Source organism: Pan troglodytes, chromosome 4, assembly GCF_028858775.2.
Source record: "Pan troglodytes isolate AG18354 chromosome 4, NHGRI_mPanTro3-v2.0_pri, whole genome shotgun sequence".
NCBI lineage: Eukaryota > Metazoa > Chordata > Mammalia > Primates > Hominidae > Pan > Pan troglodytes.
Window position 1 is genome coordinate 5,849,968 of NC_072402.2, and position 13,004 is coordinate 5,862,971.

Consider the following 13,004-nt stretch of genomic DNA (forward strand, 5'->3'; position numbering starts at 1 on the left):
TGTGTGCATAGGCATGGGAGTGTGTGTGTGTGTGTAGTGTGTGTTGCCTTGAGAGACATTTCAGAATTGTAATAGTGGTGGTAAGTGAAAGGCAGTTATTTGAAAAAGGATGCTAAACTCTATAACACATTTTGTATTTGAAAAGTGGAAAAAAGTTCCCATGGTTTCATAATAAAACCAGCAAAAGAAAGCTCAACAAACTGCCTCTTGTAGGTGGAGGACATTGGTGATTGACATCCTGCTGTTTGCCAAATATTTCCGTCCCCCCTGGGCTATGCAGGTGATAGTACTACACTCCTGGGCCTCGAGTGGCCAGGGGCCATGTGACCAGCCCAGGCCCCGGAAAAGTGAGCAGAATCAACAGCGCTGCTTCCTACTGGAGCGTGCATCCTCAGGGCCCTGTGTCACCTGTTCATGGACGCACCCCCAGGTCCTCGTGTCACCTGTGCATGGGTGCACTGCACCCCCAGGGCCCTGTGTCACCTACACACAGATGCACCCCCAGGGCACTGTCACCAATGCATGGATGTACCGCAGGGCCTCGTGTCACCTGTGCACGGACACATCCTCAGTGCCCTGTGCCATCTGTGCATTGATATTTCCATCTTGTCCTTGAGGCTTTTGGACTTTCCCTTGAACTCAGGGCAGTCCTGCTCTTCTGTCTTGGTGGAATTCACACTTACAATGATTCTTTCCTATTAGAGTCTCCAGTTCAGAAAATGGGAGCCTTTTCTGTGTTCACTTAGGCATTTTTCGGTGGAAAAGGGCAAACAGAGGCAGGTTGATTTGCTGAAAACCAATAGTGAGGTTGGACCTCAGGCTAATTAGTGGACCTGCTGCCCTTCAGGTGATGGTGGGTGTGCAGCTGGGGCCTGTGTGTTCTGGGGACAACGTTGCAAGCTCCATATTGAGGGGCAGTCATTTGCTGAGGGGTTTTCAGAGCCGAGGCCCATGAGATCACCACCCCACGGAGTTTCTGACCCCTGCCCCCAATACTGAGGGCCTGTAGCTGCTGGGCCCTGTGTTAACATGTTGTTTTCATCCTAAAGACATTTTTCCACCAGTGGTAATTAAGAACAAGAGCTCTAGGACCACACTGTCCAAATCTGAAAGCTATTTCCAACACTTTCGAAGGAAGGGGTGTGAGCCAGTAATGTTCCTCTCCTCTGCCTTCATGACCTCATCCTTAGCACCCCATGCTCGGCCTGGGGTACAGAGTGCACGAGTTACACAGAGACATCTCCTAGGGTGGAGCTCACACCTGCGGGCATTGCATAAACATTAATGGCAAATGAGTGCTCAATAAACATTAGCTGGTATCATTATTATTCTCCAAAAGCTTTATTTAATTTTGGAAGTATGTTAGCAAAGGAAAATGAAACGTGTTGGGTGTACTAGTCAAACAAAATAGCATCTGCTTACAGTATGCTCCGTGAATACAGTCTGCATAGATTTTGTGTGCATGCCACCTAAGTATCTGGGCTTTTTGAAGTCCACTTTCACATGAAACAATTCTAACCACATTTTCTGAGGCATCCACTAAAACCTAATTGTTTTCAGTGTAGTGTTAACCTAACAATTATACATGCCAAAAATATTTTTAAAGGGATTACTTCAAGAGGAAAGTGTATGCTTTGTCTTCTAATCAAATACGTAAATATTTATGGTACTTTCTAGGAAATTAAGCTCTTCAGTGAAGTGGAGCTGCCTCAAGCATTTTATAATCTATTGGAAACAGCGTAGACAAGCTAGTTATGTGTCCAGACATTGAAATCAACTTTAAACATTGTCAAGTCGTGAAAAGTCTTCAAGCAGGAAAACAATGCAAGCCAGCCAGCTCGTGTTCTTGTAATTGTTAGTTCCATTGCTTTGTCTTTGCAGAGGAATCTGTTCTACAAATCCCTATGCTCAAAGTCTCTGAACCCTTTTGCTACCAGATGTTAGGAGTTACAGCCACAGAGTGCCCTCTCTTGCTGTTTTAAATTAGGATGAAATTATATAAAGGGAAATACAGCCACGATTTCCATGACGCCTAGACTACATGAATTTTACTTAAATTTAGTGTGCTACTTTAATACAAGTTTCTGCATCACAAGGTTTTAAAGGTTATGTGGTTTTTATCATGAGTGTTCATTTTTGAGACCAAATTTCTCTATGACGAGTTACGGCCCTGATTTTATGTGTGACTTGTGCTTCCATTTGCCCTCCATGTGTCCCTCCATAGACATGCCCCAGCCTCCCAAGGAAGACCTCTTCATCTTGCCAGACGAGTATAAGTCTTGCTTACGGCATAAGCGCTCTCTTCTGAGGTCCCATAGAAATGAAGAACTGAACGTGGAGACCTTGGTGGTGGTCGACAAAAAGATGATGCAAAACCATGGCCATGAAAATATCACCACCTACGTGCTCACGATACTCAACATGGTAGGATCATCCTTCCAGTTGAGGCCACCTGTGTCATTGCACTTCGTAGGGTGTGTGTGTGTGTGTGTGTGTGTGTGTATTTCCATTTTACTTGTTACCTGTGGATTGATGTTCCATATATGAGAAATATTTTATTGGTGATAACTCATTTAGCTTTCTATGCTCCAATGAAAAGAGCCATTTTCAGAACTTCATAGACTAATTCAGTAGGAAAAATCATTTGACCCTCTCTATAAGCCTCTGTAAGCCTGTGAGATGTTTTGGGCTTACTGGCGTCTATTTACTGGAAATCTCTAAGGGGTTGCTGAGCCACTGTAGTGCAGTAAATCTGATTATCAGCATTAGATGTGTGAGTTTAGATGGCTCTATAGAAATGCCCAACTTTTTAGAAATATTAATGTTCAAATGCTAAATATAAATTATTTTATCTATAAAAACGGGAAAAGTGCAACCTTTTAGAATATCACCTCAGGTAAAATGTGTTTGTGTCTCAAATTGGCAGCTGTATTAATCACTGAAGAGTGATGAGAGGTATACTAAGCCTCATTTCATGTAAGTGAAATCTAAGTAACAGAAGACAAAATATTGGGTTGCCAAAGTGTGTTTTTAAGAATAGTTTTAATGACAATATTTTAAAAGTATGTCTTTGCATTCTTCTGCCTCAATAAACAGAGTACCCCTGAATGTGCCCATCTTTCCATGATGTCATGTGATTACTATGGCTGGTGTTATTTTTGGTAGACTGAACCACTAGATTTCTGGGCTCCCAGGAAGCTGAGGAGGCAGTGAAATAGAGCCACCTTCCCGCTGCACGGGGTCAAAGCAAGCATGGCCCTGTCGTCCTCAGCAAGCTGCTCTGACGCGTGGAAGTGTTTGCCTCTCTTCTGTAGAGCTTTTCCAATATTTCCGCAGCACAGTGGCAAATCACTTCAGGTTACATTCCATGGTGGATGTGCTGTTCCTGCTCCCCACCCCAAATGCCACTGTGATCATTCATTTCCACTTCCATGATCCATCACCTCTGATATCACCTCTAATTGTGTCTTTCTCTCATCATCTCATTATCATGATTTTTTCTTTCTCTTTCTTGTATCCTCTTGGAATCCCATAAGTGCGAGAGTTTCTCTTGCACTTATGGAATTCCTTGCCAGGAGAGCTTGAGAAGTGATTGGCTTCTGTCATCATCATGATTAGCTTAAAAATCCTCTTTATATTCTAAGGGGAACCCTTACCAACCCACAGCCTTGTGATCCTTTCATAGGTGTTTGACCGTAAGAGGTGGACCCCACTCCCACCTGAAGCTTCGGCTTTTTACCGTGATATCATTAATACATCTGTCTGCCTAGCAATACAAGAAAGTTAACAGTGCTCTGTCACTGAAGAACAAGGGCGTTGGATTCTAGGCCCACTAGTAAGTAGGGGGGGAGATGCCATTTATGGGGCTGACATGGATTTCCTGTCTTTTTCAGGTATCTGCTTTATTCAAAGATGGAACAATAGGAGGAAACATCAACATTGCCATTGTAGGTCTGATTCTTCTAGAAGATGAACAGGTAGTTTATCTTTGAAACTACCTACTCTTTTTATTCCTAGAAAAATAAATGCAAAATAATGCCTTTTTCTTTAATATAATTGTTCTATGGGTTCTTCTCTCTCGAGGGCAAAATGTATTTAATATTTTGTGTCTACTGCAAATGAGTGTCTTTTCAATCCTTTTAAATGTTTTTTGGATTTTTTGTGGGGTTTTTTGTGCAAAAGTGGTAAGAAATTATCCTTTAATTGGCCTGTAAGAAAATGGCATGTAAAAGCTGCCTTCGGCATATAGGTGGGCCACACACTAGGAATACACAGCACAAAATATATCTTAGCCATCATGAGCTTTCAGGATGCCAGTGGGAATGAGCCCTTTCTGCTTCTTGCTAGGAGAGTATAAATGTTTTCTGGCCTTGAAGTTACATTGCACTGTGTGGCCCTGTGTTGCTTTATTCAATTATCTCCCAGCTCTTAACCTTCACCATCTACAGTCTGAGATTTTTTATTTTTATTGAGATTTCTATGGACTTTCAAGTGCATTTCCCTCACTGCATGCAAAAACCCAGATTATGCTGGGTCTTGGTAGCAGTGGGTTAAAGATCCTTTGCCTTCATTTGGGACCCCCGTAAATGCATAGAGGTGGTCCCTTCACAGAAAGGATGGACATGAACACCTTGTGGCCTAAGTAATGGGGAGGCATTTTAGGCACAAAATGTTCTCATTTCCATTTTTCCCCAAGCTAATCATTGACTGGGCAAAGGAGAGTGGGTACTGGACAGGAGCCAAGTACCCAGCCTCAGCTCCACCCTTGCTGACGTTTTCAGAGTCTCCTTTTAGCTACAGTTTTCTTATTTATAAAACAAAGAATTTTTTAGATGAAACCCGAGATCATTCATAAGATCTAAGATGCCTTCGATGTTAAAGTTCTGGGATGCTGCTCTTTTTCTGTGCATGGTGGGGGCATGTGTGGACAGGGCTATTTCTAGTCTGACTAGTCAGGGAAGATACAACCTCATTGTCTTTTGTGGGAGTGCGCAGTTGGGGAGGGGGTTGCTGAACATGCCGGGCTTCTCAGGTGACAGGTTAATTATTCCTGGTATTAAAACATTTTCACCTTGGAATTCATCCAAGCTGCAAAGAATAAGCGAGGTTATCGTTTGATCGTACACCTGTGTTAACTTTAATTATTAATGCAGTTTTCCTGGAAATCACCTGCTAAAGAACGCAAGGCATGCCCCCGTGTTTGTGTGTAGCATTTTGCTTGGGTATATTTGACTTTCTGTAAAAACAAAATAAACATTTCAGGAGAAAACATATTCAGTGTCTGAGAGACAAAAATTTCAATACGGCATCCTAACAGTGCAAGCTTTAAACAAGCCAGTGTCCTGAAGTTGAGGTAATTAAACCTGGTGTTGTCCCACCAGCCATAGGAAACTAGAGCATGCCGGTGAATAAGGTTCAAATAACTTGGTGCAGGCTGGTCTGATGCATGTTCTTCTGTGTCTCGAATTCTTCCGTTCCCAAGAGTTCCAATGTTCTACACTCTGTTACTTCATCGTTGCGTTATCTGAACTTAATGGAGACAGAGGAGGTTGAACATGGCTTGCAAAGTCTCCTTTTAGTTGCAGTTTATTTTCCAGAAATAAAGCTTTACCAATTGACCCACCTCCTCTCAGAAATATACTGCCTTTGTAGAGAAGATATTTAATTTAACACTGTAATAATAAGTATTAAAAGACTTATTTATTGGAAATCCCACTTGCTTAACTTGGTTATGAGATAAACATATCACCATCTAGACGTGTTTTTGTATATGTATGTACAAAGCCATGTATAAATGATTCTGTGGCTTTACTTAATTTTGAAAAGTGTTTTTGAAAGATTTTTGAAAACAAAAAATTCATGCACAGAAGTAATCTTTCTTGGGTCATTGAACATGCATTCAAGATCAGCCAGATACATTTCAATTGTTTATGTATGGAACTAGAGAAACGTGCCTAAGTGTGTACACTGGATCTGTACGGGTTTTATAGAATACGTAAAATACATGCATTAGCTTATATGCCATCCAGATCCAGCCATGTATTTGAAATCCAGGTCAATAATAGTTTGCTGTGATGACAATGCATTATAACATGTTTTCTCTTCATTATCATGGGGTCCTTGGTCCTTGTCTCTTGCACAGCCAGGGCTGGTGATAAGTCACCATGCAGACCACACCTTAAGTAGCTTCTGCCAGTGGCAGTCTGGATTGATGGGGAAAGATGGGACTCGTCATGACCACGCCATCTTACTGACTGGTCTGGATATATGTTCCTGGAAGAATGAGCCCTGTGACACTTTGGGTGAGAACCTCCAGCAGAGTGTGAGGACCATGTGTGGAATGTGCACCCCTGGCCGTGACACAGTGTTGAGTATTTTTGCCCTTGTTCCTTGTTAATAAGCAGTAGCAGCTTCTTAGTGAAGGTGTAAAAACTCACTTCCCTGTATAAACTTTAGCCAAACATAGAAGTACGCTTGCATTCATCAAGAGCGATTATTGAACAAGTAAATGTCTTACAGATTCCAGAGTTCCTATCTCTTCTAACAAAATAAATACATATATATTTTTTGTTTCTTCTACTGCTTGTGCCAATGGGGTGGATAGATCGAAGGCTTTCTCATTATATAGTGGAAATAGTACATTGATGAGTATCTGTGGAGATACTACGACCAGATTATATTTCCTGTTTTTTCCCTTCTCTCTCTGTATCTCAATCTTAGCAATGTTTTAGACATTTATGGGGCTGGGTGTGACTTGTAGAGGCAGCACTGTGATTCTTTCCGGATGGTCTGTGTAAAACACTGTGCTACTGACCAGGATTCCGCTGAACATGTCTTCTAACTCTCCGTTTCTTCCCAAGTTCCTAGGGAGGAAGGGTTTTTATTTATAAAAACTTTCAGATAAAGCCCAATTTAATAGCGGTTAGTCTTATTGTGCAAAAGCAAGTTAACGTGGTGTCCCGGCTGCTTGTCCTTAGACAGCCCTCCTCACCCAGTTGGCTCTTGGCTGGACTCCGAGAACTCAGGTTGTAGGATGGTTCCCACTGCCCTACCTCCAACGAGTGGCTCATTGTGCCTGAATTGTGTGTACAAACAGTGTGGTTTCCTTCTGAGGTTCTGGAATTTTGGCAAACTTTAGGCAGTGGGTGCCTATGTGACCAGCTCCCAGAGAAAACCCTGGACACTGAGTTTCTAATGAGTGTCCCTGGTGGACAACATTCACCTTCATTGCCACGACTCATTGCTGGGGAAGAAAGCACATCCTGTGTGACTCTGCAGGGCGAGGACCCTTAGACGTGTATGCCTGTTTCCCCCGACTTCTGCCCATGTGTTTTCCCTTTGCTGATTTTGCCCTGTGTCCTTTTGCCATATTAAATAATAACCACGAGGGTGACAAATGCTCGTTATGACAGATGTGAATCATTAAAGCTGGGGGTGGTCTTGGGGACCTCCCAGCACACCCATTCTCTACAGCACCTTTTCACTTGGTCTTTTGGGAACATAGGTGTTTAGAATAAGGCAAAGACCTTCCTCCATCTGCAATAGATTCCATGCTTTATTAGAGCCTGCCCCAGGCTCTAATAGAGTCACGCCCCAATTAAAGCCTGCACCAGGAACGTTACAGAGAACCATGAATTGTGTTCCACAATACAGAGAGTCCTTGGGCTCCCTGGAAGGGAGTCCCTTCCCCTACCTTATCAAGTACCCTTTATAGGGTTGTCTAAGTGTTTCCCATTTCGTATTTTCCCATATGAACATAAGAACTAAATTTCACTAAGGGGTAGAAAATAAATATACTATGCTTTATTTTATTACAACACCGCTATGTGTTCTTTTGATCTTTGTCCTTCATAGGATTTGCACCCATAAGTGGAATGTGTAGTAAATATCGCAGCTGCACGATTAATGAAGATACAGGTCTTGGACTGGCCTTCACCATTGCCCATGAGTCTGGACACAAGTAAGTGCATCTCCATGGGAGGATGGCATCCCGAGTTTTTTCCTTACTGGATGATTTCCATGGAAATATTGACTCATCAAGTCAAGTCCATGGAGGGAATTCACGTATATCCAACGAGAATGCCATTGACAGTTATAAAATGCTGTCACTTAGGACTTCTGTTTCTATGTCCCACATCGTGCAAATTTTATTTTTATTTATTTACTTATTTTGAGACAGGCTCACTCTGTCAATCAGGCTGGAGTGTAGTGGCATGACCTCAGCTCACTGCAATGTCTGCCTCCTGGGCTCAAGCAATCCTCTTACCTCAACCTCCCAAATAGATGGAACTACAGGCATTCACCACCATGCTTGGCTAATTTTTGTAATTTTTGGAGTGACAGGGTTTCACCGTGTTGCTCAGGCTGTGCACATTTGAAAGCCACAGCAATGCACAAGTTTCCATGTCCCTGGGTCTTTCTCCAACACTCCTGTACACACCTGTGCCTAAGATTGAGGATAGCTGTATCTGTCCCGATTCCTCTGTCCCGTGTTTTGAACGTGGTCTGGTGGACTGATCTCATTTCATGGTTAGCTGCTAACAGGGGACTCTAAATGATGAAGAACAGTGTCAACCCTCCCATTGCTTCCTGCTGTTACCCTCGCGTTTGTGTGCTTGTATATATTTATGTATTTACAATTTATAGAGATGCTATTTTTCATTGGTACTCCAAGCAAGAGTTTGGAAGAGTGGGTACTGACAAGAGATCAGGCAGGCCTCTAGGAACTGATTTGCCTCCCTTATTCCACCTCTGACTGCACCATTAATGGCTTGGAAATAAAAGTTTCAGGGAGCCCCACGAGCCTGGGGGCTCAACACAGAGGCCAGTCCTAGGTTGGCGGTCTCAGCAATGAGCAGTGGGTCATTAGTGTTTTCACCTTACATGAAATGCTTACAATTGTAGAATGAACAATTTCTAGCAATTATTTGTGGAAACTATTATTCTTAATACAATTCCTGAGGCCGATAATTCTGTGAGCTGCTTTACCTTGAAGTATCGTCTGTTAAATAAAAAATTCAAGGGCCCATTTCCTGCCCAAGCAGCTGGGGACTTCCTGCAATCACCCTGATTAATACCAGAACCACCAACTGGAATGCAAATCTTTTCCTGCTATGCTGCAACAATACTTGAAATTTCTCCTAGAAAAATTTACAACCAGGAATTATAAGTTTTTATTTTTTTTAAATTTCAACCTGATTTTATTGGCAAAAGGAAAACCAAGGCAAGTGTTTGTGATTTGTGGTTTTGCAAAGCTGACTTATCCATTATTGGAAAATGGACTGAGGCCTCAGACTTGTTCAAAGCAGTGTCTGTGTGTGTGTGTGTGTGTACGTGCACACATATACGTGTACGTGTATGTTTGCGTGTGTATACACATGTGCTTGTGTTTAATGGAATTCCACGAAGGTTCTGCACCCTTTAGCTGTGTGAACTGATGACCTGAAAAATGAAGCTTCATATCTTATTACTGATCCCTTCATCACCGCAGGTAATGATTGACTATTTCATTGCTTAGAAAATTACACCTTCACTTTATAAAGCTTTCAGTTGAATCATAGTTGTATTTTTAATAGTCTGCTAGAGTTAAAACTTCAAAAACTCTCATTATTGTAACAACATGAGGCTCCTGCTGTCCTCTGAACCATACCTGAATTTAATTAAACAATCAAGGCAAGAAATATTTAAGTCACTGAGGGCTTAGCCAGTGAACATTCGATAAGCAGTTGAGATATGGGAATTGGCAGTGCCAGCCGTTGCAGGTGGTGAACTTAACTAAGTTAAACTAGAGGCATCCGACACAAGGCCCTCAGCTGATCTTCAGTGTCAAGCAAGTATCAGTGTTGGCATTTATTTTTCTTAGAAGTCAATTATTACTATTTTCTTTCCTCACTCAAATTGGGTGTAGTTGGAAAAAGATTTTCTCCAAACAAGAAAAAAATGTTTTTTCTGGAAAGTCAGAATCTAGATGTGAATAAAGAAAGAAGCCAGTCGGGCGTGGTGGCTCATGCCTGTAAACCCAGCACTTTGAAAGGCTGAGGTGGGAGGATCACTTGAGCCCAGGAGTTCAAGACCAGCCTGGGCAACATAGTAAGACCCCATTTCTACAATAAATTTTAAAAATTAGCCAGGCATGGTGGTGTGCATCTGTAGTCCCAGCTACTTGGGAGGCTGAGGTGGGAGAATCGCCTGAGCCCAGGAAGTCGAGGCTGCAGTCAGTTGAGATTGCACCACTGCACTCCAGCCTGGGTGGCAGAATGAGACCCTGTATAAAAATAAATAAATAAATAAGCCCTGCATGTGGATGAAGGAGAGTCCCATTGCTAATATAGGATTAACTGCCAGAAAGTATCAGATCTTTCTTGAACACCTGACTTCTTCAAGTTCTCTGAGACAGAGAACCTGGAGCTTGTCAACGAAAAACCTGCTGACCATGTTGAGAAAATAGAAAATATATGTATCTATCATGTGCTAAATGCCAAAATGAGTGGCAATAATAGTAATAGTAGTAACGGTAATGATAATAGTAGTATCTGCTCTTCGTGGAGCACTTTCTGTAAAATTCACCTAGCAATTTCACATACAGCTCAAACCATGGAAACCACTCAGGACAGTTCCTTCTGTTGCCTTCACTGACTTAGGGGAGACTATGTGGAATATTCAGCAAATGTGTATGAATGGAGTCGGGGAATGAGTGATGCAGGGCGTGAGCAAGCAACAGGTGAGGAGTAAACATTTCAAATGAATTGTTAGCTGTGACCACCACTTCAAATGAGAAAGGCTGTTATGTGTAAGACTCAATGATAAAACTCCATGTATCTTCGTTGAACTAAACTGAAGACAAACACATTTGTTCAGTTCATGTATTTAGTGAGTTTTATTTTTGGAAGAAGGAATGATAAGTTTGATGCATGGAGCAAACATCAGAGCATCAACGGTCTGCTTTTATCAATGAGCTCCAAGCAGAGTCAAATTTTTGAGTTCTGTACGTCAAGAATTAAAAAGCAATTCTGAATTTATTATGACTTTTACTATTAAAAAACGTGTAAAACATCCTGCTTCGAAGGTAAATTTTACTTTTTCAGTTCTGTTTACATTCGGAGGACATTATTTGGGATGGAGGAGTACTTCTCCATGCCTGCAACTCATAGGTTTCTAACCTTTAACTCAAATAAAGATTTCAGTTAGTGTCCATCCAATCTGTCCTCCTAAGTTCCACTTTTTAAAAAAATCTCAAAATATCATGTAGTTTATGCTAGGGAATGTGACCTAAAAATAGAAATTACTAAGAACAGGTGTTTGGATTTGTGTTGGAAAGAGAGGAGGAGAGACTGGAACCAGAACTGAGATATGTGTTCTCCTGTAGTACATGGGATTGAATCAGGATTTGTATTAAGCTGGTGGTACAAGGAGAGTTTCCTGGTTATGTTAAATCACTTGACACAGGACATGTGGTTTGCTAAGGCAGGTGCTGAAGCATTGGCACAGATGCACCAAGGGCTGAACTGCGCATTTGGGAGAATATGTCATCTGTGCATTAATCCATCTGAAAAATTCCCATTTGCTAAGGGAAGTCATGTCATTTGATGGGTAGGGCTCTGGGACTCAGATTCCAGATCAGCACAGTGCTACCACAGTCTGATAGTGACCAGGGAGGGTGCCCTTAACAGCTCTCACCTAGGTTTCCCATCTGCAAAAACAATAGAGCACTATATGCTCCGTAGCTCATATATGCAAGTGTAATTTAGGTTGCATTATTTGAGCTGTACATTCCACTTATATAAAATAGGCTTAAATAGCTAAGTTGCGTTATCACTTGAGACCATTGAGGTGCTATAAAACAAATATGTTAACTGTGTGCAAAAGTATTCATTATTCATCAGTCTGTCTCTTGCATTTCCCCAAGTTTATGGACCCAGTCATTGGGTACAATTTGCATTCTGAGAGCAAGGCATTGTGTAGGAGTCTACAAAAAGACTAGTGATCTATGCCCTTCCAAAGTTTAAGAGAAAAGAATAAATAGATATGCCATGCAAGATATCAAGTAATGAGAGCTGTCAGTATTACAAGAGACCACACAGGGACAATCAGGGAGGTCTTAAAAGAAGCAGCATTGGGCCGTGTGTGGTGGCTCACTCCTGTTAATCCCAGCACTTTGGGAGCCCAAGGTGGGTGGATCATGAGGTCAGGAGTTCCAGACCAGCCTGGCCGAGATGGCGAAACCCCATCTCTACTAAAAATACAAAAATTAGCCGAGTGTGGTGGCAGGTTCCTGTAATCCCAGCTACTCAGGAGGCTGAGGCAGAGTAACCTCAGGAAGTAGAACTTGAACTCAGGAAGTAGAGGTTGCAGTGAGCCGAGATCACGCCACCGCACTCCAGCCTGGGCAACAGAGAGAGCCTCCATCTGAAAAAAAAAAAAAAAAAAAAAAAAGCAGCATTGGTGTCACTATTGGTATCACTAGTAGTTAGCTTGAAAATACCATTCAGCTCAACCACAGTCACTGGCGATGCCCCTTTCAGTATTTGATGATGACATGTGCCTCCACCCCATTTGTGGCTGTGCTTTGTCACCAGTCTGGGCCTCTTCCAGTGCATCAGGGAGGCATGTGGTGATTTTTAAAGACTTGAAGAATATTGGAGAAAGCCAGCCCCTCTAACCATCATCTGGACTGGGGATTGTCAGGCTGCTCTCTGGGTAGCTGTGGTAGGTCAGAGCATCAGTTCTTACCAATTTTATTTGTTGTCATTCCTCTTAGGATTTCTTGTCTGTTTCTGTGTCCAACAAGTATTTGAAATCCATTAATATTTGGCCAGACTTTCCCATACACATGCATGCACATATGCATACCAACCATGAATGGCACTTAGGTGTTATATGATTTGACCAAGACCACATTTGGATCCTGGAAGGGAATAGAAGTTTTGAATTTTCCTTTCTGATGTGCACAGTCCCAGGCATTCTGTACAGTTCATGAGGAAGGTTTTACTATCCCATTTTATATA

General features: G+C 42.1%; 1 protein-coding gene across 4 annotated transcripts in view; it reads left to right on the forward strand.

The window, feature by feature from the left end:
* The window catches only part of ADAMTS16 (ADAM metallopeptidase with thrombospondin type 1 motif 16), a 181,674-nt gene that overhangs the window by 43,597 nt on the left and 125,073 nt on the right, over positions 1 to 13,004 (forward strand). For all 4 annotated transcript variants that reach the window (XM_016952922.4, XM_016952921.4, XM_016952923.4 and 1 more), the window contains exons 5-8: positions 2,225 to 2,424; positions 3,894 to 3,977; positions 6,143 to 6,302; positions 7,855 to 7,960. In XM_016952922.4, the coding sequence (XP_016808411.1) occupies positions 2,225 to 2,424; positions 3,894 to 3,977; positions 6,143 to 6,302; positions 7,855 to 7,960 (550 nt within the window). The remainder of the gene's footprint in view (positions 1 to 2,224; positions 2,425 to 3,893; positions 3,978 to 6,142; positions 6,303 to 7,854; positions 7,961 to 13,004) is intronic.